The sequence below is a fragment of the Tenrec ecaudatus genome, chromosome 7 (assembly GCF_050624435.1).
Source record: "Tenrec ecaudatus isolate mTenEca1 chromosome 7, mTenEca1.hap1, whole genome shotgun sequence".
Classification (NCBI taxonomy): domain Eukaryota; kingdom Metazoa; phylum Chordata; class Mammalia; order Afrosoricida; family Tenrecidae; genus Tenrec; species Tenrec ecaudatus.
The window spans coordinates 80,094,263-80,121,556 of NC_134536.1; the positions used below are offsets into that span (position 1 = coordinate 80,094,263).

Genomic DNA, 27,294 nt, shown 5'->3' on the forward strand with positions numbered 1-27,294 from the left:
CGAGTTAGATTATTTATTTCATTGGATGTATCTGCTGCGAAATCTTTCTTTATTGTTTTTCTTTTTCGAAAACATGTATTGTCTACCAAATAATTTAAGATTTACAGTCAGAAAGAAATCATGATCTCTGTCTAGATAACAACACATACATCGTATTTTACCCTGGGGGCAGGTGTGTTTCTACATGCCGCCAAATCACTCCTGACTCCCGGCAAATCTTAGGTGCAACAGAAGGAGCGCTCTCTGGTCCTGCACCTTCCTCCTTCCTATGTTTGAGACCTTGTTACAGCCACCGTGTCAATCCATCCTGTTCAGGGGCTTCCTCTTTTTCATGTTATCCTCTACTTTATCAAGCGTAATACCCCCCACCACCACCCCCTCTCACCCCCAGCATCTCCAAAGTATGTAAAACAGTGTTGCAAACCTCCCTTTTAAGGTGCATTCTAGGTATACTTCTGCCAAGGCTAATTTGTTCATTCTTGTGGCAGTCTAAGATTTATTTAATATTCTTAAACAATACTGTCATTTGAAGACATAAATTCTTCTTTAGTCTTCCTCATCCATTGTCTGACTTTTGAACAGATAGGAGAAAATAATGAAGTTGTTAAGGATTTTATTTTGCTTTCATCCAAAATCCACACCTATAAGTAGTGATCAGGCAATCAAATGATGTATTGTTTCGAGTAAATATTCTGCTAAAGATCTCTCTAAAGTGTTAAAAAGGAAAGATGTTACTTGTAAGACTAAGATGCACGGTATTTTCAATCATCTCAAAAGTTCTTCTTAAGATATTAAAGAGCAGAGACATCACTTTGAGGACCAAGGTGCACCTAAGTCATGATATTTCAACCAACGCTTTTGAATGCAACAAGATGGACTGCAACACTGGGGGCAACAATGGCTCAAACATAGCAACAATTGTGAGGCTGGCACAGGACCAGACAGGGTTTTCTTCTCTTGCTCATTGGGTCACTAAGAGTTGGAACCTAACAACAACATAGCCACTTTTCTGTCTCAATGTGTGTTGTCCATAATTAAACAAACAAACAAACACAAACAAAAACCTGGCTGTGCTCCACTTCATTCTACCTCAAGGTGACCCCAGGGTTGTCAGAGCGGAACTCTGTTCCCATGGGTTCTCAATAGTGGGTGTTTTACCAGGCGTTTCTTTGAAGGTCATTTCATGAGTTTGAACCATCAGTATTTCAGTTAGTAGTTGATTCCATTCATTGTTTACACTTTCCAAGAACACAGAAATCACCATTCCCAAACATAAAGCATGCCACTGCCAATATAATGTCAACTCCCTTATAGAACAGAGTGGGAACCATCCTGTAGCATTTCTAAGGTGATATCTTTATTTTTCTTTCCAATTAGCAATAATCGCGCCTCGGATAAACCTCACTGGCTACGATATTGCCACTGCGCAAAGCTCTAAGGTGATATCTATAGAGACTGACTGCCACATCTTTTTCTAACGTAGCGGCTGGTGAGTCTGAACCTCAATCTTTCGGCCAACAGCTGAGTGCTAAGCTACTGCGCCACCAGAGCGATTCTGACTGCAGTGTGGTCCTGAGAGAGCAGGATATCCAGAGGTGGTCCTGGTGCCCCCTGGTGGTTTCTGAAGCCTTAGAGTCCTTGACCTAAAGATCCATTGGGTTACAAAGCCAAAACCTGCAAGATGAGACACCATGAAAGCAAGTATAATAGATTTGCATAATTTAAACTACTTTGTATCAGGGCTACTGATTTAAGACAAAATTGACATATAAGTAATAGAAGGGAAAACCTCTCAAATATACAGATTCCTTTTAAAATTATTGGATGTGCTAAACAGTTTCAAGTATCACATATCACAATGTTCTATAGTTAAGAGATATTTTCATACTAGTTAAATAACAAAATCATAGACTTATGTGACTGAAAACTTTTCAATATTGTTTAAGTGGTTACACAATTTCATTGAGTGACGCCTTAAAATTTAACAAGATTTTCAGGACTTAGATATAGATTATATTTTTATTTGTTAAACGGTCTAAAATTAGCTCTAGCATATCAGTCAGATAATTATGACTATATCAGGATATCTTTTCTCAATTTATCTTTACTCAAAAAGTTAAAAAATTTCAAAGGCACAAAATATACTCTTAAGTTATGATTTTGATTTTTGACTTCTAATTTTCTAATTGTCAGCTACAGCTGAAGCGTAGGATAAGTGAAATTGTTACTGTGTGTAGTTTTATGAGCTTATTTTATGTACAATTTTACTTTTAACAGCCAATAAATATTTTATATACAGTACATAAATCATGCTAATATAAATATGTAAATTATTTTCCTGCACAGTGGAAAGATTGTTTACATTTTGACTGAAATCACAACCAGAGAACCAACTTTTCTGCTGGGCTTTGAACTGGTCTTTCCCAGTTCAGCCCTTGCCAATGAAGGGAAACTGGGGTGGAGAAAAATTTGCAAAATGTGGAAGACTGGAGTATTTCCTGGTACAGGGAAACAAGAGGCCGGTGTCCTACCAGAAACCTAGTGTCCCTCCCTGAAAATAAGGGCGAAGTGCATTTTGATTACCAACCAAACATCTTGACCAGCAGTCTTGGGCCTGTTCTTAGCTCAAAAGAGGCAGCCGATCACTCGCTGTGTTTTGAACGTATGTGACTATTCCTGGTAGTAACCAAGTCTCCTGCACCAGACTCCTTAAAGGACTCAACATTCCTCTTTGGAGGATTCCAATTCAGGTTTGAATCTGTAATTTGTCCCATTAAGGCCATTGTTCTGCCTCACTCACATTTTGAAAATCCAGGTCTGTTCTGATTTCTTTGCATTGGTCCTGACTACACTGGGTTGAACTAGTTTGATGCTCTGATTTCCTGTAATATCTATAAACTGAGGCATGATGCTCCTTTCTTTTCATAATCAGTTTCTTCTGCCCAGTACCTTTTCTAATTCAGTTTAAATTACTCCCTTTTTCTCCCCTGTGATGAACTTGTATTTTCACATTTACCAGCTGTGCATGCATTTAGACATTAAGTACAAAAGTAGTAGTTTCAGAAGCAGTGCTTTCATGTCATTGTTGCTGTTGTTAATTGTTTACTTTGACAGGCTGGGATTTGTACCACTTAAGTTGCTCCTTTACCCTTAAAGACCGTTTTTTTTTTATACTGCATTAAAAAAAAAGACAGGAGAAGGGAATTTTTATTTTAAATTTATGGAACTTATTCCCTAATGTAATTACAATTTGCTTTACAGAACTATTTCTCTCTTAAAATCAGATGTTAGTTCCCACAGGTAAGTGTTGTGACGTGGTACTGGAGCAAATTAAAAGAAGGTAATAACTCTCACTTCATTTTTACCGCCTGTTTTGAGTTTGTGCATTTATTTTCATATGTGAGGGCAGGGCAAAATGCAATACTACAGAATTATAGAAATCTCTACTAGACAAAAAACCCCATAAAAATGTGAAGCTATGGTTTCTCCACATAGCCTCCATCTAGGTCTGTACACTTCTAAAGGTATGTTTCCATGGCTCTAATACTTCTCCCCAATTTCTGTGCCCTTCGATCTACACCACATCGGTTGGCAGTTGGGCCATCCCTGAGGCACTCGTTGTGTCCCTTTTCAATATTTCTTGAGTTTTGTGAGCAAAACAGAAGCGTGAAAGGGCAAGATCAGCACCGTAGGGTAGATTGGGTAAGACTTCCTAATGAAATTCTCATGGTGCCCTTGACGAATGAGCAGGGCCATTGCCAGGTTCTTGACCTTTTTCTCACCAAAGAAGTTTTAAATTTTCTAACCACTTCTTCATTCGAAGTCCCCTATAATAACCTAGCGACTGTGGGAGAGATCTAGCAAGATCTTTTCTTAGGAATTCTCCCAAGTAATTGCCATAACCTTCTGTGCTCAGCTTAAACTTAAACCTTTGCTTTGAGTATAACTGGTCCAGAGGATCCTCTCAGAGGACATGGCTGTCATTGGACCTTGCTGCGTGGAGGCCATTGGTAAACACAAGGCTTGTCCCTGGTTCGACTCCTTCAATAAATTAATCTTCATTGGATTCAATCTTATTTAAAAGACTGATTAGAACTCTTGATATTTGAGCAATGCTTTTGGCACCCATGGAGCTAAAAGCATGTGGAGGCAAAAACATTCACTTAATATTGAAGAGGCTGGACACTTGAGATCTGAACTTCTCACCCCTGGCTCATCTTTGAGCTCTTCCTAACTTTGCTTCACATGCTGAAAGACTTAACACTGTTGTTGCAAACTTCACTGAAGCCACACGTGGCTGCATGGGTTCTGTCAACCATTTGATATGAGCCCTGACTGCAAAATCATTCCCAATGTGGCACAAAGAAAGCATCCCCAGTTTGGGGTGTGTTTTTCTTTATGGCACCCTACTGAGACTAAAACTAGTGTTTTGTTGAGAGGACTTGGTTGCAGCTTTTTATTGAGAGCCAAGACAGGTTTAAACTTCCTGTGGTTGTAATCAGTCTGTGCATTCTAGTAAGAACTGGCATCCCGGTAGCAGTACTAAGTTATGATCATGATAGATATGTGTGATTATTAGTAACTAGAGACAATAACATGGAGTTATATTAAAATTGGATATATATGTATATGTATATGCATTTGATGATAGGCATTTTTGTCTTTCTACTATATGTTCAAAAGTCCTGGTAAATGTTGGACTGATCACCCTGGCGGTTCAAACCCACCAGCTGGCCTGTGGGAGAAAATTGAGGCTGCCTGCTCCTGTGTTACACTCTGGAAAGCTTATAGTGAGCTGCTATGAGATGCCATGGACTCAGTGGTAGTGAGGTTTTGGTTTGTCACTATGCATTCAAGGAGCTTTGCTGAACACTGAGCACAGTGGGTTAAGCATTGAGCATTTGACCATTAGGTAGGTGGTTTGAATTCACCAACTGCTCTGAGGGAAAAAGATGAGGTGGTGGGCTTCCAAGAAGATTTATGGGCTTAGAAACTCTGTTAGGCGAAGTTTTCTATAGAAACAAAGCCAGTGACGTGCATATGCGTAAGAAAGGACTTTCTATCCAGAAAGAATTTTATATTAAAAAAAAGTTGCCAGCAAGCCTATAGGTTTGACGCTAAACGAAACCCTCAAGTCTATGGGTGTGATGCGAGTCAGAACCCCCTCAGATTTCAGCAGTGTCTGGTGACTGAAGCGGGAGGTTGAAGTTGGATGCTAGGAGATCCCACACTGGTTGGTGCTGAGTCCCATGGATCCAAGATCCATAGGAACATAGATAGCTCCTTGATTGAGTTTCCAGGCCCCATGGGCCGCCAACCCCAGAGCCAAGCTCACGATTCATGTAGAGAGGAAGGCAAAAAGCAGCAAGAAGGATAGAAGTTCTCTGTACCTCTCTTGTGAAAAGGTCACACTCCCATGGAGGCCTCATCAGGCTGTGACTTGATCCGTATGTTGGACTCTACCCTCAACGCAAGCACTACAGAGCAGTTCCACCAGAACAGGATCAGTGTGGATCAGAGCCAACTCAAAGGCAGGGCATTCGGTACTTTTGGTTTGCTGAAAGAAGTGTGGTGGCACAGTGGGTTAATCATCGGGCCGCTAACCACAAGGGCAGCAGTTTGAAACCACCAGCCTCTCTGCTAGAAAACTCCTATAAAATGTTATCATCTTGGAAAGTCACAGGTGCGGTTCTGCCTTGTCTTGTGAAGCAGAATCAAGTCAGTGACAGTCATAATTTTGGTTTGGTACACTTATCACAGACATTTCAAAGCACGGGAAGTGAAGAGACATACTAAAGTTTCACAGTCTTTTTGTTTGTTTAGAGCTACATAGTCGAATAAAAATAAGTGACTTATCAAGTGCATTGTACAATGAGATTTAAAAAAAAAACACCTCAAAAAGAATTGGTCGGTATTTCATAACATGTTTATGTAGACTTTTGCTTTTCTTAAACTGACTCAAAACTGTAAAAATCAGAGGCAAGATGCTCATTTTATAGTGCAGTGAAGAAAGTATTACTTATTTTGAAATATAAAAGCATTGACACTATTAAATAATTGGGTGGCTTTATGCACAAATAGGTCATGTGTTTATCACTAGTCAATGATAGTAGGATTACAATGTACATGTTAATATACTACTAAATGATGCTGTGTAATGAGCATTCTCTCCTTGACTAAGCCAGGCATTTTCATTTAAATGCCTTTACTCCTTTACCAATAGACCTAGAAGCTACAAAAGAAAGACGTCTAGTAAACTTAAAAACGGGCATCATTGTGCAACTGCAGGGGGAACCCTCAGCAGCCTGGCACCTGTACATTTCATGTGCAATCTCTTGTCTGCAAAAATACCAGTGAAGCTGCACATGCCCCTGTGTCTGGCAGAAAGAGGAGACAAAATAAAGGGACTCTTCATATTGCCTACACGAGTGAAGGATGTTGTGTAGTTTCCTGGTTATGAACAGATGTTTGTATTCATATCACTAAGTATTCATCATTCAATAGATGAAAATAATATTTTAATTTTTAAAGGCTACCTTGGTGCCATACTAAGAAGTAGAGATGAGACCCTGGGGAAGCCTAGAGAAGGTATTGAAATCCTGGAGAATGTATTTTAACTACCAGAAGTGGTTTCATACTTGTTTCTGTTTCTGGTATTAATAGTTTTGGTGCTTTTATGTGAGAACTTATGTTTTTAATTCTCATGTTTTTGCTACCGATTTTGAACCTTAAAACATCTATTTGTGTAAATATTGCTTCAATTTTCCGTAACAAGTGTGCTTTCCTTTTTTTGTGTCTCTTTCCAAGGTTAATCTATTAAGCAATTATATTTTCTATGCATCTTTTAAAGAGCACTTAAGATGCTTTTAGATATAATTTCTAAAATATTTAATAGGCATAATGGCTAGGAATATGTAACATTGAATAAATAAGCTGCAGAACCAAAGAGAGGTTAGAGAAAAGGAACCTTTATTTTTTCCCCTCTTTTCTGCATAATCTTATTAGGTAAGTAAAAATGACAGGAGACAATTTATCATAAAATGAAATAAGAAAGCCTGGTAATGATCATCTCTGAGACATTTTTATTAGAAACCCTATAAGTATACAGCTCAATTAACGTTAAAGTTCCAAAACAAAAAATGACAAAGTTTGGGGATGTAGGCCAGGTCAAACTTTGTCACAAATACTCGTGAAGACAAATCATAAACACTGAAGACTTGTTTTTTTAAGGACACACAGAACAGAGAGGAAAATGAAGCTCCTCTTAAAAAAAAACCCAACGTGATCAAGTTACATTATTTGACCTTTGAAATTGTTGATTTGGTAATTAAGGTTTTAAAGTTCTTCCTCTTATTATATTGCCCATTTCTAGAATTACAAAGTGCCCCAAACTGCCTAATGATAAACAGACTTCTGCAGGCAGTCATCCTTGCAGTTCGGCGGGTTGGGTGAATTCGATGGAAATACTGGTTCCATTTTTAAGTCTGACAGTTTTCCCCCTTTAAACGACAATTATTGAATAATTATTAAATAGTACTAAATATTTGCGAAATAGCAAGGTCTATCTTCATTTATTTAATATGTGGTGGCATAATTAAGTAGTTTATTCAGAGAACTGGGAAACGATCAAAGTCGGGTTATCCAGGGAAAACCTAAAAAAAACAAACCCAAAAAACCAAACCCCAAATGTGTAAGAAGGCCCCTGTGAGGGAGTCTCTCTGAATGCTGCACTTGAGCCAACAATCTACTGAGAAATGCATGGGCGGGGTGGAAGGGCACGTAAAACAAAAGACTTCCTTTAAGTACTCCCTTTCCCTTTTCTTTTGGCGAAGGTTGTTGCAAACTCTTGGAAACATTGTTTAAACATAGTATCTTTGGCTACTTTCATTCTTTCAGAGAGGTGATCTGGACTGAATGCCGCTAGGGTAACAAGAGAAGAGGAAACCCTTTGAGAAAGGCAAAGAACAAAATTACTCAATTCGCGAAGATTTCGGGTAACAATAAAAAAGTGTAAAACCACTTTACTTAAAGGCACAGCTCATTTCACAGCCCGGGCTCGGTGCTTGGTAGCCGAGAACCGATTTTCGTCGCCTAAAAAGACTGAGAGGAGTACAGCTACGCACACCGGTGTATATTCTCGGATTTGTTCTGCTCCACGAAAAACAGGGCTGCTAAAAGCAAAGCGCCCACGGCAGCACGCAGCTCGCCTGCCACCCTCGCCATCCGTCTCCGAGCATTCGGCGCGAGCAGAGAGCTCAGAACCTGGAGGGAATCCTGGACTGGCAACCTGACTCCGCTCGGCGCGGATTGGTCGGCGCTCCGGGCCACGCCCCCGAGACCAAGGCGGCCGTTTCGCCGGGTCCCACCCCCTGGCCCTGGGAATCGCTGCCTGGCAGGCCGGCTGCGCCTGTCACTCAGCCCGAGTGGCAGAGGCTCTCGGCACGGCGCCCCGCCCCCTCCCCCTAATTGATATTATTGGAGTGTGGATCAAGCGGTCGGTCTGCAGTCGGAGACTTGCAGGCAGCAAACACAGTGCGAGTGAACTGGAGGGAGGGGGAGGCATAAAAGCTAAACGTGGAGCCGCCAGCCGGGAACCGAGAAGGGCTAATCGATGCGAGGAGGGCAATAAAACAACAACAACAACCAGCCACTTCGGAGCAAACGGCCTTTGAAAAGCGACGACTCAAGATAACTGAAAGCTAAAATCAAACCTGCTCCTGCACCATGGTTTTTCAAACTCGGCACCCTTCGTGGATTATTTTATGCTACATCTGGCTGCTCCGCTTTGCACACACGGGGGAGGCGCAGGCTGCGAAGGAAGGTAAGGCGACAGAAAGGCAAAGTTTGTTCTGACTTATTTATTTAGCCGTCTACCTGGACCAGCCGGCTCCTCTGCGGGGCTGCCGGCCGCGCCACGGGCGCCGGGCGACCCTCCCTCACTGCTCCCCGCCCCCTCACCGCTCGGGCTGCTCCTGCCCGGCGGGCGGCGAGCGGGGCCGCTCCGGGTCCCCGGCAGCCGGGACCGGGGTCGCCCGCAGCGGGGAGCGGGCTTCAGGCGCCGGCAGCCTGGAGGGCGCGCGCTGCTAAGGAGGGCGGGGGCACAAGGGCGGCGGGCGAGCCAGTTCTCTGGGACCCCGGACGGGTCCGCTCTCTCGCCCGCTCCGGGTTCGCCTCGGGTGGGGAAGCTGCGCCCCGAGTTGGGTCTGGGGCTGAGGGGTGAATTCTTTCGCGTGCAGCCCCCCCCCCCCCCCGGCCAGCGGCGGGAGCCCAGCGCCCTCCTCCCCCGAGGGCCCCAGACTTGTGCGAGCTGGGACCGCTCGGGTTACTAATGAAGTCCTCCCTGCGTCGGAGGTGGCGGCGCGGGCCTGCGGTCGGCGCTCGGCCGCCGCGCGGAACAATAACGCCGTGGAGGTGAAGCGGGGCGCGGGGCGCGCGGCACTGGCCCGCGGGCCGGGCACGTCTCGGCTCCGCACGCTCGGAGCGCGGGGCCGGCCGGCGGCGGCTAGGGCAACGGCCGCCCCGCAGGCTCCGGTTGCAGGGGGTTGTGCATTGTGGTCACTCGAAGGCACTGGGGGCGGCTACAAGTCCGGAGCCCCTTGCCCCCAAACCACAGGCAGGCATTTGGGGCGCCCGAGTGACCAGACCCCACCGAAGACCTGGGCCCTGGGGACACGATCGGGCTGCGGAGAGCAGGGTTCTTTTGCCCGGGTAGATGCGTCTCTGCGCGGTTATTTATTTATTTTTCTTCTCCTTTGAGCCATTGACAAGGAGGTAAAATACCTTTCGGTGCCTGTAGTTGGAGCTGGGGAAAAATAAAGGCTGTCAATGGAAACGTCTTGCTTCTAAGCAGTGTCACTGTCCTCGCCCCCCTCCCCACGCCGCCTCGCAGCTTCCAAGCTGTGTGTCTAAGGTGGTTTTTTAGGCGTATAAAAGAAGAATTATTTGTTCCGAAGCGTGGAGAGTAGAGGATTCTGTGATCAGATTTAGGTCATGGTGTGTGTGTGTGTGTGTGTGTGTGTGTGTGTGTGTGTGTGCGCGCGCGCGCGCGCGTGTGTAAAATATCGGTCCTCGTTTCATTTATGCCCGCAAACTCATGATTTGGTGCTGATCGCGCACCCCCCACCCCTCGTTCTTTCAGCGCTCCCTAAAGCCATCTTCCACTCCTGCGTGCAGCCCGACCTCCTGACCCATTTCCACGTCCTCTAGCTACCTGGGTTCAAGTTGAACCCCGTCAGAGAAAACACTGACTCGGAACTGAGGGTTCTACGTTTGCAGACGCATAGGCGCCTGCCAGGCACGGGCACCCAGACCCAGCGAACCGTGCACACCAAAGCGCACAGGCCCCCTCTCCCGTCACATTGCAAACAGTCCGCCCTGGGATCCTGGGCCGAGTCCTCCGCAACAGCGGGACTACGGAAAAGTTTTCGCCGCGCCGGCGTGGCCGGGCGCGCGGGCGCCCGCAGACTCCGGCAGGAGTTGGAGCTATAAATAAGTGCCTCACTAGGGGGAGAGATGCCTGCAGCCAGGATGCCTCGCTCGCGTCGCTCTCTGGGTGCAAGATTCTGATTCTAAGCATCCGACTTCTTTCAGTGCAGGCGCGAGACCTCTCAGGGTGGGCTGCGGTGGCGGGTGCGTCCCGCCTCTCGGGAGCGGTGCTCCCAGCGTGCGGTGGCCACCCTGAGAGGCGAGCTGAGGGCGTGCCAGCCCGGGACTGGCCGGGGCTTCGTGCACGCCCCGAGGCGAGCGCTGCGCCCTGCCTGGAGCAGGTGCCAGGTCTCCCGGGTGGGGACAGGCCTGGGGGCCTTTGTGGGAGGACGCGAGACCCTATTCCCCATCCCTTCCGGACAACTGTTCTCCCGGAGGTCAGTTCCCGCGACTGAGAGCGCCTGCAAAAGTCTTAGTCTGACGCTTGGAGGCGAAGTGCAGCTGCTGCTTTTCCTGCCTGTAAATGCCGCCGCCGCCGCCGCCGCGGTGCCCTCAGAGGAGACGGTTCCGGAAAACCTCTCCTCCTCCAGGCTCCTTCGGCAGCCGGGGCGCCACCGGCTCCCTGGAGTGCCCAGGTCTGGCGGAAGCGTAATGGATGCTCGGCGCGCCAGGCGCGCCCGTCTGCCCCGCCCAGCCACCGGCCCCGCCCCGCCCGGCCCGGCCCGGCCCCGGGCCAGGGGAGCGCCCAGCCCTCTCCTCCGCGCGGCCCGCGCCGCCCTCACCCCGCGTCCGCCGCGCGAGCTCCGCTGCGGTGCCGGGACGGAGACAGTGCGTGGGCCGGGAAGTGGGGCTTGCACTCTTGACCGTGTCTTCCGGGAGCACGATCCCTTTAGAACTGCCTCTCTTCTGCTTAAAAGCTCTCCGGCCCGTTTCTATTTGGCTTTTTTGCTTGTCTCCCTTTCAACTTGCTCGCGGGGCTTCACCTCCCCGCCAGGCTCCCTAGCTCCGCGCCGCCGGCGGTGCGGAGCGGTAACGGGGGCAGTAAACGCTCAATGCTTATCTCACCGAGAGGGAAAAATACACAGGAGTGTGACCTGGGTTTCAAATCTGAAAAGTTGTCCAATGTCAATACGGAAGGTTAAAAACAACCCCCACAAAATGCTTAGGACCCACATTATTTCCTTGTGCTTTGACTTTATTATTGAGGATCAACACAAACTTCAAAATTATCTGGTATCCATTCATTATTTCTTTATAATCCAACAGCAAAAATGCAACTTCGTGTTTTTAAACTACTCGTTTTTTCCTGTTTGAAATGGAGTCCAATGCTCGTGACCAAGGTTTTATTGTCAAAGTATCTAAGAGTCATACAGGTAAAAATATTTTTGAAACACTAAACAACAGAATGCCAAACAATGTGTATACACTGTATCTTCAGTTACAGGGGCTATCCTTGACCATGATGCAGGAGTTAAACACATAATTAATTGTTCCTTTGTTTTCTTAGAATAATAAATTATCATTCCGATTTAGATCGCATTTATTTTCCCTAATGGTTGAGAGTTCGTCGATATTTAAACGTTCATGTAATAAGATACTTAAACCCCAAATTTAACATTTTCCAGGGGTTAATTTTTAGCATGTATACATACTTGAATAAATGCTCATTACTAATGTTGGAAAATTGGCATCTGATTTAAATAAAATGCTGTAGATTTAGAGAAATATTTTAAGAATAAAGGCTCACGTATAACTTTGAAACTAGTTTTATCAAAAAGGTGCGGTAGAGAGGTAGCTGCCCTTAAGAGCAATAAAATACATCAAATTGATGTCTGGTGTATGTGTTAATATACAGCAGTCTAAAGTATTCTCCTAGTAATATCAGGCTCATTCAGCATACGTTCTATGTTACAAATATTAAATTAGTCACCATATGCCTTTTGATAGGATACAAGTAGAGTATTTAAAAACTCAAATCAGCGTTTAATTATACCACCTTGGGAATTAGTTTTGAAGTATTTCTATCAAAGAATTGTTGATAAGATTAAAAACCAGCATATTTTATAACAAATAGGCAATTATATCCTCTCATAACATTGCCATGTACTAACATTTCTGCATCTCTGTATTTATTTTTGATTAACAAAAGGTACTGTGAACAATCTTCAAAAAATCTAAGCCTCACAGGACCTTGGGAAATACTTTTGGAAGAATACTGAAAATCATAACTGCGAGTAATACAGGAGTTAAACTTTACTGTGTTCAAGTTAAATATGATAAAGTGTTGAGGGCCTAATGGCTTACAAAAGTCTGTACTTCTAAATCAAATATTTTAGAAGTCAATTTTTACCTTGTTTCCATACTGTTTTTTATTTCAAACAAATTTTGATATTTATAATTTAAAACTATCAAATATAGTATTGGTCTTTTAGTAACTTTTTCTCTGTAGGAACATATTTCTATCAGGTGAGTATTCATTTCACCTTTCATTTATAAAATATATATCTTAAGTCATAAGGTAACAATTATATTTTTAAAACTAGACTTACTTTAACTCTATAGACAAATGTTTATTTTTTCATATACACTTTTGAAATAAAACTTTCTTTTTCAGTACTTCTACTGGATTCTAAAGCACAACAGACAGAGTTGGAATGGATTTCGTCTCCACCCAATGGGGTAAGGATTTTTCTCATAAAATACCAACTTATATTTTTAAAAATAAGTAACACAATCTATTCCTGTGGGGGGAAGGCAAATTATTTCTGTTCTTAATCACTGAATTGTTTTCATTCCAAATACTCTGTTCAATATTTTGTTGTGTTTATTGAGACATTGAGTTTTCTGGATAGAGAAGGTATACGTAGATCTTGGGGAAAGGGATTAAAAAAAATCCTTATAAACATAGCTTTGTGAATTCCTATTGTGAATCTTACCTGAGGTTCCAGGCTATAAATGCTAACTAATTGCCCAGAACATTCCTTTCACTAAGTCACTTAAACCTTTTCAGTTGCTTTGTACTTCTGTAGTGTAATCACCAGATAGGTTATACATAGTTCTTGAAAACAGTGTGTGATCCCTTTCAAAAGCAATTTTAGTGTCATTTGAAATATACTTTAAAAAGTAGCAGAAAATGTAATGTGGTTAACATATAAATTGCTATAAAATATTATTTGGATTTTCAAAATTACATCATGTGCTATCTGCTGTTACTAATCAGAAGTGATGGCAGAACACGCACATCTTACAGTAAAAGGCTGCTGCAGTAAATAGGAGTGAAAATTGTCCATCAAAAATCTTTCAACAAATAAGTGAGACCTAAACCAGTGCTAACCATTAGGTGTCATGTACCTAAAAATATATGCTGCTTACTTAACTTTAATTCAGTGTCCATGTCTTCAGGTCTTACTTTAATTGTGAGAGAGGATATGGAAGAAGGTTCTAAGAGCATATACTCTATTATTACTTCAGCTAGTCTTTATCACAGTAAGAAATCTAGAGTCTAAAGACGGAATATGAGAGAAGAGATGAAAACATAACAATTCGGAAAAGAGAAGAATGAGAACCTGAAAGGGATTTTGAATATAAGGACAGAATCATATCAATATGTTATGAACTGAAATTCAATTAGGAATGCAAAGTATGCATAATGCCAATCTCAGACAAATTATAAAATAACTTGTAGATTAAATGTAAACAGTGTACTGAGTTTGAAGTGTGAATGTAATAATTTTCATGAACATGAAATAGTTTGGGGGAGTAAAATAACATCTATTGTACAGAGACATTCACTATAAAAAATGAAACACCTTTCTTGCGCATGACAGATGCAAGCCATTTTTGACCATCCATCAATTAAAACAAATAGAGATAGAGGATGGTCTTATCTCTGCAGAGAAGTAAACTGATATATGATTTTAGTATTTCATCCATGTAACCCACAATATGACAAATTATGGCTGTCAGTATTATCTTGGACTCAAATGGACATTTTATCAGTCCCAAGTATCTAAAGTTACCCTAAAAAAACTATAGGAATCAACAGATAATATTAGAAGATGATGAGTGACAGTTTTCCCTTTATGAAACAGTCAATTCACATGTGACTAAATAGGTATGTGAATAATATTCTAGGAAGAGATATATGCTCCTGAAACTTACATTTCTAAAAAAATTTATAAGCATCCTATGAAAGTATGGCATCCGAATTAAGATGACATTCGCAATAGTGTAATTTGTAAGAAAGTGAAATAAAACACAAGAGTCAAATTGAATGCATTTATTTAGTTTCAAGTTTTCTTATCTTTTTAATACTGTATTGAAATTTCCTCTCGTAAATATATATATTCAATGACAACTGTGTTTCATGGGCAGTAACAATATGTTTTCATATACTGAACAATATAGTATTATTCTTAGAATGAGGAATTCCTTACTTAAATTCCTTCATTATAATTAGGCATGGTTTCTTCAAACTGTGGAAATATTAAAAAGGACATATTTAATTTTGGATCACTCAAATTTTCAGTTGGTACGATTATTTAATAAATACCATTACAAAATGATGGTATATAATAGTATTTAGTAGATTGCGATTCTTAATAGATACACTACAAAGACAGTTTTGTTTCTTTTAAACATGAAAATAAATTAACTCAACAAAATCTAGAGGTTTGAATGGATGTGTTTGAGTATATTTGGCTGAATGCCATTCTGATAGGTTTTTTTAAAAAAGTAGAAACAGAAATATCTGATGTGAAACAAAAGTTGGACGTGAAAATAGGTACTTTGCTGCATTTGAGGACTTCTGATAGTGTTAAACTGTATTATAAAACTGTAGCAAATATGTAACTATTACACTAAAAAAACTGTGAATTGTAGTATATTGCTAATTTGTGAGTTGTGTTAACTTCCTAAGAATCACACTTTTCAAAGTTGCTATTATTCTGCAGAGCATTTAAACAAGTTAATACACAGATCACATTTTAAAAATTAAATTTATTACTCATATACATGGTAGTTGCTTATTCTCTCTCTCTTTTGCATGAAATGGTGCTCTAAATATGAATACCATATATATTTATATTTGGTATTGCTTATTGTAGAAATGAATATTGGTAGATGACAGTTTCACTATTAAAGCATCATAAACATAAAAGCGAACATTTTATAATTGTGGTGATAGATGATCTACATAACTAGTTATGGGATAGCTGGTATTTTAGGCTCTTAAGACTATAAAATGAAATTAATTTGTTTAATACTGAGTGATAGGTAGTAATAAACATGGTATAATCTTGACATAGTTGCAAGTTCCACTAAAATTATTATTTATTTTTCATTTTTGCTTAACATACTTCATATGGGTTTACCTGTAATGTACAATTTATCAGTATATAAGAGAAAAAATTATGTTTTTTCCTGTCAGAAAGTCACTAAACATGCTCAGCCTGTTAATTTCCCAGGTATAGATGATTGCCTATTGAAACTAACTATATGAAGATTACACTTTTATGCACACTTATGTAGAGTTGTCTGGCTTCATATACAATATTGTGTAATAGAGCAATAACTAAATACCTCTTTAGAATATTACTTTTGAAGATTTATTTGTTTAGGACAGCTTATTTTGTAACGGTTTCAAAATCTTCTGCATTATAAATATCAACACATTGGAGAGTGCTTTTACATTTGAAAGAATCCCTGGCACCCTTAGTGTCTGTGTAATATGGACACATTAAATGCCAAGCAAGTTTTCAACAATTCTGCCATGCATCCATATGCATGCATATACTTTAAATGATCATTTAAAGAATTATAAACTTAATTCCATAAAACTTTATGATCTCAGTAGACAACGTAGACATAAGGAATGCAAAAAGAAAACTCTAAAAGACTAGCAAGGAAATGTTACCACAAAATGAAATATTTATCGTATGCCCAGACACTGCAAGCAATCTAAAAGATTTTTTTCTACTACCAGGATGAAATTGAACTCTGAATCCTGTATTCTTCTCTGGTCACAAGTTTGCCAGGGTAGGAGTAACTTAAAGTTGTCAAAGATCTGCATTTGTGGTATACTTAAAAATTCCTCACATGTTACCAAAGCAAAATAGTATTTTTTGCTGAATAACTGATATCCTTTTATTCATGTTACAGTGGGAAGAAATTAGTGGTTTGGATGAGAACTATACCCCGATACGAACATACCAGGTGTGCCAGGTTATGGAACCCAACCAAAACAACTGGCTCCGGACTAACTGGATTTCGAAAGGCAATGCACAGAGGATTTTTGTAGAATTGAAATTCACCCTGAGGGATTGTAACAGTCTTCCTGGAGTACTGGGAACGTGCAAGGAAACCTTTAATTTGTACTATTACGAAACAGACTATGACACTGGCAGGAATATCAGAGAAAACCTATATGTAAAAATAGACACAATTGCTGCAGATGAAAGTTTTACACAGGGTGACCTTGGTGAAAGAAAGATGAAGCTTAACACTGAGGTGAGAGAGATTGGACCTTTGTCCAAAAAAGGATTCTATCTTGCCTTTCAGGATGTAGGGGCTTGCATAGCTCTGGTCTCCGTCAAAGTGTACTACAAGAAGTGCTGGTCCATTATCGAGAACTTAGCTATCTTTCCAGATACCGTGACTGGTTCAGAATTTTCCTCTTTAGTCGAAGTTCGGGGCACATGTGTCAGCAGCGCCGAGGAAGAGGCCGAAAACTCCCCCAGGATGCACTGCAGTGCGGAAGGCGAATGGCTAGTGCCCATTGGGAAGTGCATCTGCAAAGCCGGCTACCAGCAAAAAGGAGACACTTGTGAGCGTAAGTCATCTGCACCTTCAAAATTCATTCTGATTTGAAGGGTTTGTTTGTGTTTTTATTTTTCTTTTGATTTCAATATTAGACATGTGGAGTAATAATAGTCATTTGAACACTAAGCATTTTTTTATACCAGCATCCCGATTCTGTTGAATTTAGGTAAATTTATCAAAGATTGCTTATAGTGGCATCTGCACTAAAAGTATACAATAAATATTGGTGATAATAATATGTGTTGCTTGAACATAAACACACTCACTCCTCACTTATTAACATGACTAGGTTTCCAAAGACCAGGTTCTTAAGCAAAAGTTGGCATCATACGGGAATGGAGGTTGACAACATCCGGTACATCAGATCGTAAAATGGAGGATGGGAACATCATTACACATTGACAGATTATGTTGTCACATCACTTCTAAATTTGATTATTTCATCATCCATTGCATCAAACCACCGAGAATCACGACCCACCAAGTTGTTACATTGAGTGTTATTCTCATACTCACACCTTCGTGTTTGCTATTGCCAGAACTTATTCCGAATGCTCCCACTGGTCAGAGTAGAGGTTTTATTGTGTTCATAAATACAAAATGTCAGATACCAAGGGCATTGATAACTGAGGAGTTGGAGTACGTAATCTTACGTGTAACATAGAATCAATAGTTCTGCTTTGTCAGAGATTCATTTGGACAGGTACGCTTAGCCTGGAAAGACGTAGATGATATTAGGATTTAAGGAGATGTAATTCCTTATGATTTTAAACCCATGTTGTCTGCACCTATGAGTACCATAAAAAAGACTTTTATTGACTGGAAATGCCTTTACAAATACATTTCAGAAGCTTTACAGTAATCTGTTATCACTGTTAAACAATTGAAATAGTCAAAATTTTTTTTTTAATATAGTATCTACATTTGTCACTCAGGCGCTCAGAAGCCCTCCAGGGAAATAGTCAAATTTTACTGAATAATTCTCTGAAGTTGCTTGTGCCAAAGCTATATTGTGTGTGTGTGTGTGTGCATACTTAAAGATAAAATGAATAACTTTCTGATAAATCATTGGTTAGTAGGCAACAATTTTATGGAGATGGATCAAAGCGAAGATTTAGTTATTTCAAGGTATCACTGAGACTTTTCTGTTTGTTTAAAATAGTAATAGCAAGTGAAGTAGCATATAATTTTTTTAAAGTTTAGATGTTCTCTTATATAACATTCTGCGGTCCTAATAATTGGCAATTTTTCTATTCAATACTGTTTAACATGACCTTGAAACTGGATAGATACGAGGTTTTGAATGCCCTGTAAAATATCTTAAAATAAGATTATATTACATACGTTTTATTAAGCTTATAAAATATAATGCTTTACAAAAATAGCCTATATAATCTTTGAATTCCTAAGCCAGCAGCATTACTCTATATTTGTACTTCCTAGTTACTGTAGGTGTAACAGGAGTAAGATGGGGATTTCGTCTCCAGTAAACAGTTCAATTTCAGAAACTCACAAGGACAAGTCTGCTCTGTCCTTTGAGTTGGCCTTGCTATGAGTTCGGTTGCTATGAATTTGCCTCGACTCCATGGCCTGAATTTGGTTGAGTTTTTATAGCAGTTATAATAACTAAAATATTTTGAAAGCTCACAATTGCCTCACATATATGGGTTCCTTTACAGATATGGGTATCATATCTACTTAAAAGAATAGAAAAGTCGAGCTGTTAGGGGTAAATAGCTTACTTGTAGTTGTACGAATAAGTGATAAAGATTGTAGTTTAGATTCAAACTTAGGGAATTTTGGCTCCAGAACTTGAGCTCTTTAGCATTGATATTACTATTTCTTAAATGTCTTATTTATAGTGGTTTGGTATCCTGAATATTTATATATTATATTACTAAGATAGAATTGTCATTCTAGTGTAATATCAAGATAAGAAATGATCATTTAAATAAACATTTAGGTTTGTGCTGTCCGATATGCTAACAAAAGACCACATGAGGCTCTTTAGATTTCAAAATCTGGCTTTTCTAAATTGAGATTTGCTTTAAGTATAAAATATACACCAGCTTTTGAAAGCTCAGAATCCCCCAAAGTAGGATATCGCAATGATATTTAAATTAGTTACTTATTGAAATAATAGCACATTTACAATGAATTACATAACATGTTAATAAAATTAATTTCTATCTACTCTTTTTAAAATGACTATTAAAAATTTAAATATTACCCATGGCTTGTATTCTATTTCTCTTAAACCTAACGGATGACATGTCATAGCTGAGCAGCTGTACTTCTCTGGCCTTGTCGGGAGAGATGCTGAGTGCTTCAAGTGGATGTCTCTAAGAGTACCCACAGCCCAATACTCGATTTGCATACATTCCGTGTCTGAAATGAAATTAACTCTGGCCAAAATGAATGGAAAACTTCTGTAAGTTGAGTCCTATCAGCAGTCTCATTTGACACCCTCTAGTTCAAACTACCCTCTTCTTCCATCCCTCATTGACAGAATGGCTAATTTGGTAGAAAAATCCTTTACTTTTTATATACGTAGAAAACAGAAACGGATGAAGACTTATCCCTACAAGTGGTCTGAGTGCTATTTTCTGAGGTAAGTATAGATATTCTTGGTGAACTAATCAGTTCAAAGAAACTCACTGCTCTTTGTGGCTTGTAGTTCATTGTACTTGAAAGTGATGTGAATTACACAGTAACTATTACAAACATTTTTAAAAACATAGAATTATATTTTATTTGTTAAAATAAATTCAGTAACATATAGGTCTTAATTTATGTGAACTTTAAAATATTTGTAAATAAGAACATGTGAAAATGTAAAATTAGACTTGAGAAAACACTAGGAAATGCCATTAAAGGCCGTGCTCCTTTAATATTTCATTCTTTTATATAAAATTAGAGTATTTTAAAAATTTTCCTTTGACTAATTTAACTCAGATGAGTTCTAGATTTACATGTTAATAAGAAAAAGCAAATAGGAACTGTTTGCGCTTCCTCCGTCTAATGTACAGACCTTAGTAAGAAAAAGTAGTCTGCAACTGCTGGGGTTCTGCACAAATACATTTGCTGCTGAGAAAATATTCCAGTTTTTCCCTAAGTGAACAAAATCAACTTATTTAATATGATATTAAGAAAACTGTTCACATTCATTTATTTTCATTTGAGGAATTGAAACCACTTTTGAATATCAAAATTATCACCTGCAAAACACAGGAAGGTACTTCAAACCAAAGTGAAATTGTTTCACCATTATCTGCAGTAATTCTGCTTCGCAATAGGGACAATTACGTATTAATAGAAAGCATTCATTAAAATAAAAACAAAACCTCGTTAAAGAAGGCAAAATGCTTCTTGTGACTTAACTGAAAGGTGTGCTCCTTATTGTAAATTCAGTAAAGTGTTGACAACAAAAATTTCTAAATTCTTAACGTGGGGGATGCTGACAAGGGAATCAACTATATTGTACCTAATTATAGGAATCCTAATGGGGATGCTGCCAAGTCCTTGACTGCTAACCCCAAGTTTGGTGGCTAGATCCCTCCCGCGGCTCCTTCTGAGAAAGATGTGGCAGCCCTCTGCTCCGGAAACCCTTGGGGGAAGCTACAACTCGTACTAGAGGATTGCTCGGAGCCCGAATGGACTCAGTGACAATGAATGGGGTTTGGTTTTTGATACACTTACCTATGGCACTATGTTCATTTGAAAGGCACTTTTCTTCTTGGCATACTTTCAATACATTGCTGAGAGTATTTGCCTCTGGAATCAATCCAGGTCTCTATAGTATTTTTCCTGTTTCCTTTCAATGATCCTGTAAAGAGTTTGAAAACAAATTCCAGGCCCGTGTTGAGCAAAACCACTGTGTTGGAGAGAGGATATGAGCTAGATCTCAGCCAAATAAAGTTGGTTAGCCACTTAACGCCAAGAATAACTGGGCACTTAGCTCTCGGGAACAGCAGCCTGTTGTGACATTTGTTTAGATTTTCCGCATGTAAGGATAACATGAAATAAAAACAACGATGAAACTGATTAAAATTTTAATTCATTGATAGAAGAGCTCTTTTTCCTTTGTCATGTAGAAATATAATTCAATTTTGAGACATACATGCCTCTCAAGTCTAGTAATATATGGAAAGCTTCTAGTTTTTTTAAATACAGTTTTTTAATAGGAAAATTTAAGGCATGTAATTCAATCTGTGAGCATGTTTTCATTATCAAGTCTCTTATTTTTAAGATTTTCTTGGAGCTTATGTCACAATTCCTATGAAATGTAGCTAGTGTATTTCCCTAAACAAAATTGATAGTCTTTTACAAAGTTGAAGGTTCGCTTCGTTTTACATCACCTTCTTACCTCTCTAAATATTCTTGGAAGGCAGAGAGAAGTGGACACTGAAACATATACAATTGGATTCCATCTAGGAAGTAGGACAATATTTGTTAAAGGGTGAAGCCTGCTATTATAACTTGCATTTGTGCAGGGAATTTGCAGTTTATACTGAGCAGTCATGTTCATTTCACCCTTATCGCATCCCTCAGAACATCTCTCTCTGAAACGCACAGATAAAAACAAGCATAAATAAGAACAAAATTCAATGAGCATCCAAGCCTCCTTGTTAACAGATCAAGTCTTTTATTCCTTATTACACAACACTGCATTCTTTCCTAAAATTTTACTTGGCTTAAACCCATGGATTTTAGTTATATTAAGAACTTAGAAAACCGTATTGTGAGCAAGAAGACCACCGGACTAATTTGCCCGAGATACTGTTTTGTATCCCATCCTGGAATAATTCTTAACACTAATTATTTGAATGATAAAATATATAGTTAACTTAATTTAAACATTCTAAAGATCTACTGCAGTTTATATTTGTATACTATTATATTCAGAATCTAGAGCTCTGATATGCTTATATTATTTTTATAGCTTAATTAAAAAAATCAAATCCTATATTTAGAAATTTCCTTTTTCATATTGATGTGAAGGTGATTTCAAATATCATAAATGAATGATTTTATTATAAGAAATATACCTAATAGTTGCTTCTTGATGTGTTATATTATAATTTAACAGGATGGTGTTTAATTCTGTTGTATTGGGGTTTCTGTGAGTTGAAACCGATGCAAGAGTCTAATAACAATTAATTTATGTATCTATAATTTATAATTATATAAAGGTTAACTTTCCTCTTATAGAATTAACAATACAGTTTAAGTGTGCCTTGTTTAATATTTTTAAGGCCATATTTTATTTTCATAGAAAATTAACATGTATTTATGACAATATATTTCATAACAAATGATCTTTATAATATATTATATTTTTAATCAGACAAATATGCATGGTCACTTATGCACAGACATCAACGTACACTGCAGGGTTAATAGCTCAGATTCTTGAGCCACAGAAGGATATTAAATCCTGGTTCTACCATTTACCAGGTATATTAAACTAGGACAGTTTCTCTAAGCCTTAATTTCCTTGAGTATAAAATGGGGCTAATAAAAATAGTACCTCCCTCACAGGGTTCTTGTCAGAAATGAATGAAATAACACATGTGAAAATCCTAAGAATAGTATCTGGGGCATAGCAAATAATCAATGAATGCTTGCTATTATCTTATTATTAATAATGAAACAAGGAGTTTTCTAAGTGAAGCATTCTTACAGTAATGAATTAATGGACATATAACTCATAAGTCCCAAATAGCTTTGTATATTTTGAGCCAGTAGTCTCATTCTTGGTCATTCTAATAAAATAAACTAACTCTTTATATAACCTTCCCACTCCCCAGAACTACCTATAATTTGAAATATTGAAAATGATTTAAATAACCCAAATGAAAAGAACTGATAAGTAAGATAAGGCATCTCACCTTGAGTAGATTTAGTCTTCAACATATAAGTGATACTATGTAGAAATTTTGAATTCCCTTAATAATTTTAAGAAAAATTGGTATTTATATGAACTCATTCAAAAATACATCTAGAGAAAACCAGATGGATATATAAAATATAACAACGGACATTTTGGAGTGGTGTGATTGTAGGTGATTTTTTTCTGTATTTTTAAAACATTTCTTGAACATTAACCTTTAAAAATAAAACAATTGTATTATAAATGACCTGCATACATCCTGCAGGGCAACTTGAATTATATCTCCCAGGTCTAGGTTTTCAAATTAATCCTGCTTGGGTTTGTAACACAGGGCTTAGCTGAGAGAGCACTGGTAGGTAGTAGGTAGAGCTATGAATGGGGGCACATAGTGTGAAGGCGTTAAATAAAAACAACTCATCAATTTTCTTTGGGTTTTCCTTACTATAGGTGCCAAGAGCTGTTTTAGGTGCTTGAAAATATTACGGTTCTTATCTTTATTGGAAGTTGTGCAAATGGTTAATACCATTACCTGGGAACCAAAAGATTGGTAGTTCCCACCCAAAGACAACTTCGAGGAAAGTCCTGGTGTTTTATTTCTAGAATATCCCCCTTTGAAAACCCCATGTAGAGTACAGTGTCTACTCTGACATGCAGTGGGTCACCACTAATCCGATGAAAAGTGGTTACTAATTTATTTATTTAATCCGATGGTTAAAACCCAAACACTGCCATCGAGTCGACTCCAACTCAGAGTGACCCTGCAGGACAGGATAGAGCCATTCTTGTGTATTTCTGAGACTCTTTATGGGAAGAAAGTCCAGTCTCTGCCGCGGAGCAGCTGGTGGTTTCGAACTGCTGACCATGAGATTAGCAGCCCAACGCATAACCAGTATGCCACTAGAGCACCTATAATCTAATAGAGAGACCCTTTTATTTCTCGATTTAAAAGAGAGAAAAAAACAACCAACACATTAAAGTTTGCATTATACATATGATTTGCATACACTGTTGTTGTTAAGGAAACAAATGGTTTATAAACCCACCATCACATAGCATGAGTGTAGTCTTAGAATCCTGGCCCCTGTGGCTTTAATCACGTCTCTATTGGCAAGCATTTTATTTATCACAAGAGCATTTAGAAATATTTCTTTGGGTTTTGAACAGTGAGACAACTCTGAACATTTTCTTTCATTTGTAATAATTTAAAAATATTTATGCCATTGTCTTTTCCAGTATCCTAAATAGTTTTCTTTCCACACGCCTCCCTCCCTCAACCAATTTCATTTATTTCTTTATACGACAGCCAGAATTCACTTCTTCAAACACAACTTAGTACTACTTTACTGTTCAGAGCATGAATGACTCCTAATTAAATATTTAAGAAACACTTATATCTTAGGTTGAATTTGATCAATTTGACTCTGATCTGTTTAATCTGGGTTTGATTTTTATTTGTGTTGTATTTGGACCGTTCTGCTCACTGACATAAGCATCTACAATGGCTCATTATTTAGCATTTGGCTTTATACAAATAGAAAAGTAAACAAACCACCTTGACCTTTTACTATTACCTGTTGTATTGGTAATCCTATCCATTAAAATGGTTCTCTCATTTCAGTGACTCTCTTCTTCCAAATGAATAATGTTAGTATATTTCTCTTGGTTCTTGCTGTGTCTTGCTTTTTTTTCACTCTTAATTTTTTTTTTCCTTAAGGTTTTTGCCTAGCCTATCTCAGGTTGCTGGAATTCTGCCTTTAAGTTAAAATTTAATACGATGTATGCCCAAGTTAGACAGTTTCTCATTTGGAATACTTATGGATACTTTGCCCTTTTATTATGGAAATTATCACATGCTATCTGATATTATTATTATTTATAATTTTCTTTTATGGTTTCTAAGCAGCTGACCATCTGACCATTACTGTTTTTATCTATAAACCATAGAATCTTGTACAGTACCTGCACATGTAAGTCTTCCAATACACATTTATGAATTTCATAAAGGCTTAATTCATATATTATCCCTTTTCAAGACAAATATTTCTTTATTTTGAATTTATACCACTGATTTTGTGTTGTGTATGGCTACTCTCTATGGATAATCTTACATTTTGTAGATATTCATTTTCATCACTGCTTACAACAAATAATTAACAAACACAAGCGGGAACTTGCTTCAGATTTGAAAAAGATCTACATCTCTGAAAATAACATTGCTGCTTATATTAACTCCTGCTATTCACATTCTCCGTTCGTCACTACCTTTGTGTAGCTCTTTCTTTTTTATTTCTTCGTATCCCCCCTCTAATGAAAGGAAATGTGTTTCATCCTCTATCACTATCTACAATGGTTAAGTCCTTGATAGTTAACCCAGAGTGTGGCAGTTTAACCCTACCAGACGCTCCCTTGGAGAGGTGTGACATAATAGCCTGCTACAATAAAAATATGATTTTGGAAGCCTTAAAAGTCAGCTCTACAGTTCTGCTCTGCCCTACAGGGTCACTATGATTCAAAATTGAACCATAGCTTTCGTGTAATTGACTACATCTTAAACAAGAAAATAATCAGTTTTAGGACATTTTCTAAAGTAAGAATGCCTTGAAGTATATTCCTTTATTGTATACCAGAAAGTGACTTTTATTATAAGATGATATGGTGCTTCCCCTAAATTATAAATGAGGAGTCTTTGCACAGTGTATGGATAAGTAGCATTGAACAATAATTGAAATTTTCTACAAACTTTTTGAATTTCCATCATATAGTAAAAATTTCAAAACAAACAAAAATTAAAGCAGAATAAACACCTGATAATAAATATATTTCTTTTTATAATTGATTCTATAAATTATAAATCATTTAAAATCAGTATTATGTCAAAAACCTTTACTGTTAATTGAATTATGTCTATATTAACTATATATTTTTTACACTTGTAAATTATTCACTTCACAGAAGCACATTTTTTTTGCACGGGTTATGTGTACAGCTCCTTTTCCCAGGAGCAACCTTGTTATCTGTTTTTTGGTGTCCTTTCTAATGATATTGGTACATATTACTAGGTGCATATAAATATGCATGTGTATATATTATTACATGTCAAAAAGAGCACTATGATACTTAAAATGAATCTGTCATAATTTCCTATTAGATCATTTTACAATTCACTTTAAAATATAACCTATTTTTACTAATCTTTCATCAGCTTTACATGTGCCCATAGTGCATTACACATAAAAACTGAATAAGGAAAAACAGTAAGGAGAAGTGAAGGACGGGATGAAAGGATGATGAAGGAAGAGAGTAAATACAACATTAATGTGTCTGATTTTTTTCCACCATGATTTATAAGAGCAGTCTATGACTTCCTAGCATTTTTAATTAACTAACTTTTTGCAAGTATATGTGTCATTATATTTCTAGTCCAAGTTTAAATTGGCATCAATTTCTGCAAGCAATGTAGTAATCTGAATCCAGAATGCCTTTAAAATTTGCATTTAATTTGATTTGTGTATCTAACTTCTAGCCATATCCTTGAGGAATCAGTAATCTGTGAATGCATTTATGAATGATCATATCTTATGCAGTCTAATTAGTTATTTTGCATAAGTAGTATTAATATTATTTTCATGATAGAAATTTGAACAAACTATGAATTGGGTTGTATCATTGGTGATGCAGTGGCTGAGGAGTTCAGTGGTTAATCAAAAGGCCAGTCTTTCAAACCCACCAACTTCTATGTAGCCATGCACATACAAACTTATGCATTCATTACAGAGGAAACTTCCCGAAGATCCCTTTATTATGACTTAAGCCATATGTAAGTTAAGTGAAGTGATTCAGTTTCCTGCAAATTACCTTGAAAATTAGTTTTATGAACAGATGCCCTAATTAAAATTTTATATAGGTTTGACACTTGGTCAGTAGAAGGTAACATGCTCATATAATTAGAGATATTTTAAAATCCAGAATCAAAAACAATTCATCTTTGGGTTCAAGGTAAAGAAGTGGACTATAGACAATGTTTTTATTATCTATCTGTACTATAAACTTTGTTAAAAACCACAGACATGAAGGGAATCCATTGTACTATTTGTCCCATGGGTAGTCAAATTTGAGCTGCTTGGAAGCTCAACCCCCGCCCTCCCCCCCCCACCCCT

The 27,294-nt window shown here is 38.5% G+C and overlaps 1 protein-coding gene and 1 pseudogene across 1 annotated transcript in view; one reads left to right on the plus strand and one right to left on the minus strand.

Moving 5' to 3' along the window:
- Positions 1-1,238: 1,238 nt before the first annotated feature.
- LOC142453908 (U4 spliceosomal RNA) lies at positions 1,239-1,434 on the minus strand (annotated as a pseudogene).
- Positions 1,435-8,515: 7,081 nt separating this feature from the next.
- The window catches only part of EPHA7 (EPH receptor A7), a 194,298-nt gene continuing 175,519 nt past the window's right edge, over positions 8,516-27,294 (plus strand). Inside the window, exons 1-3 of the mRNA XM_075554760.1 lie at positions 8,516-8,821; positions 13,040-13,104; positions 16,585-17,254. Of these exons, the coding sequence (XP_075410875.1) occupies positions 8,725-8,821; positions 13,040-13,104; positions 16,585-17,254 (832 nt within the window). The 5' untranslated portion in view covers positions 8,516-8,724. The remainder of the gene's footprint in view (positions 8,822-13,039; positions 13,105-16,584; positions 17,255-27,294) is intronic.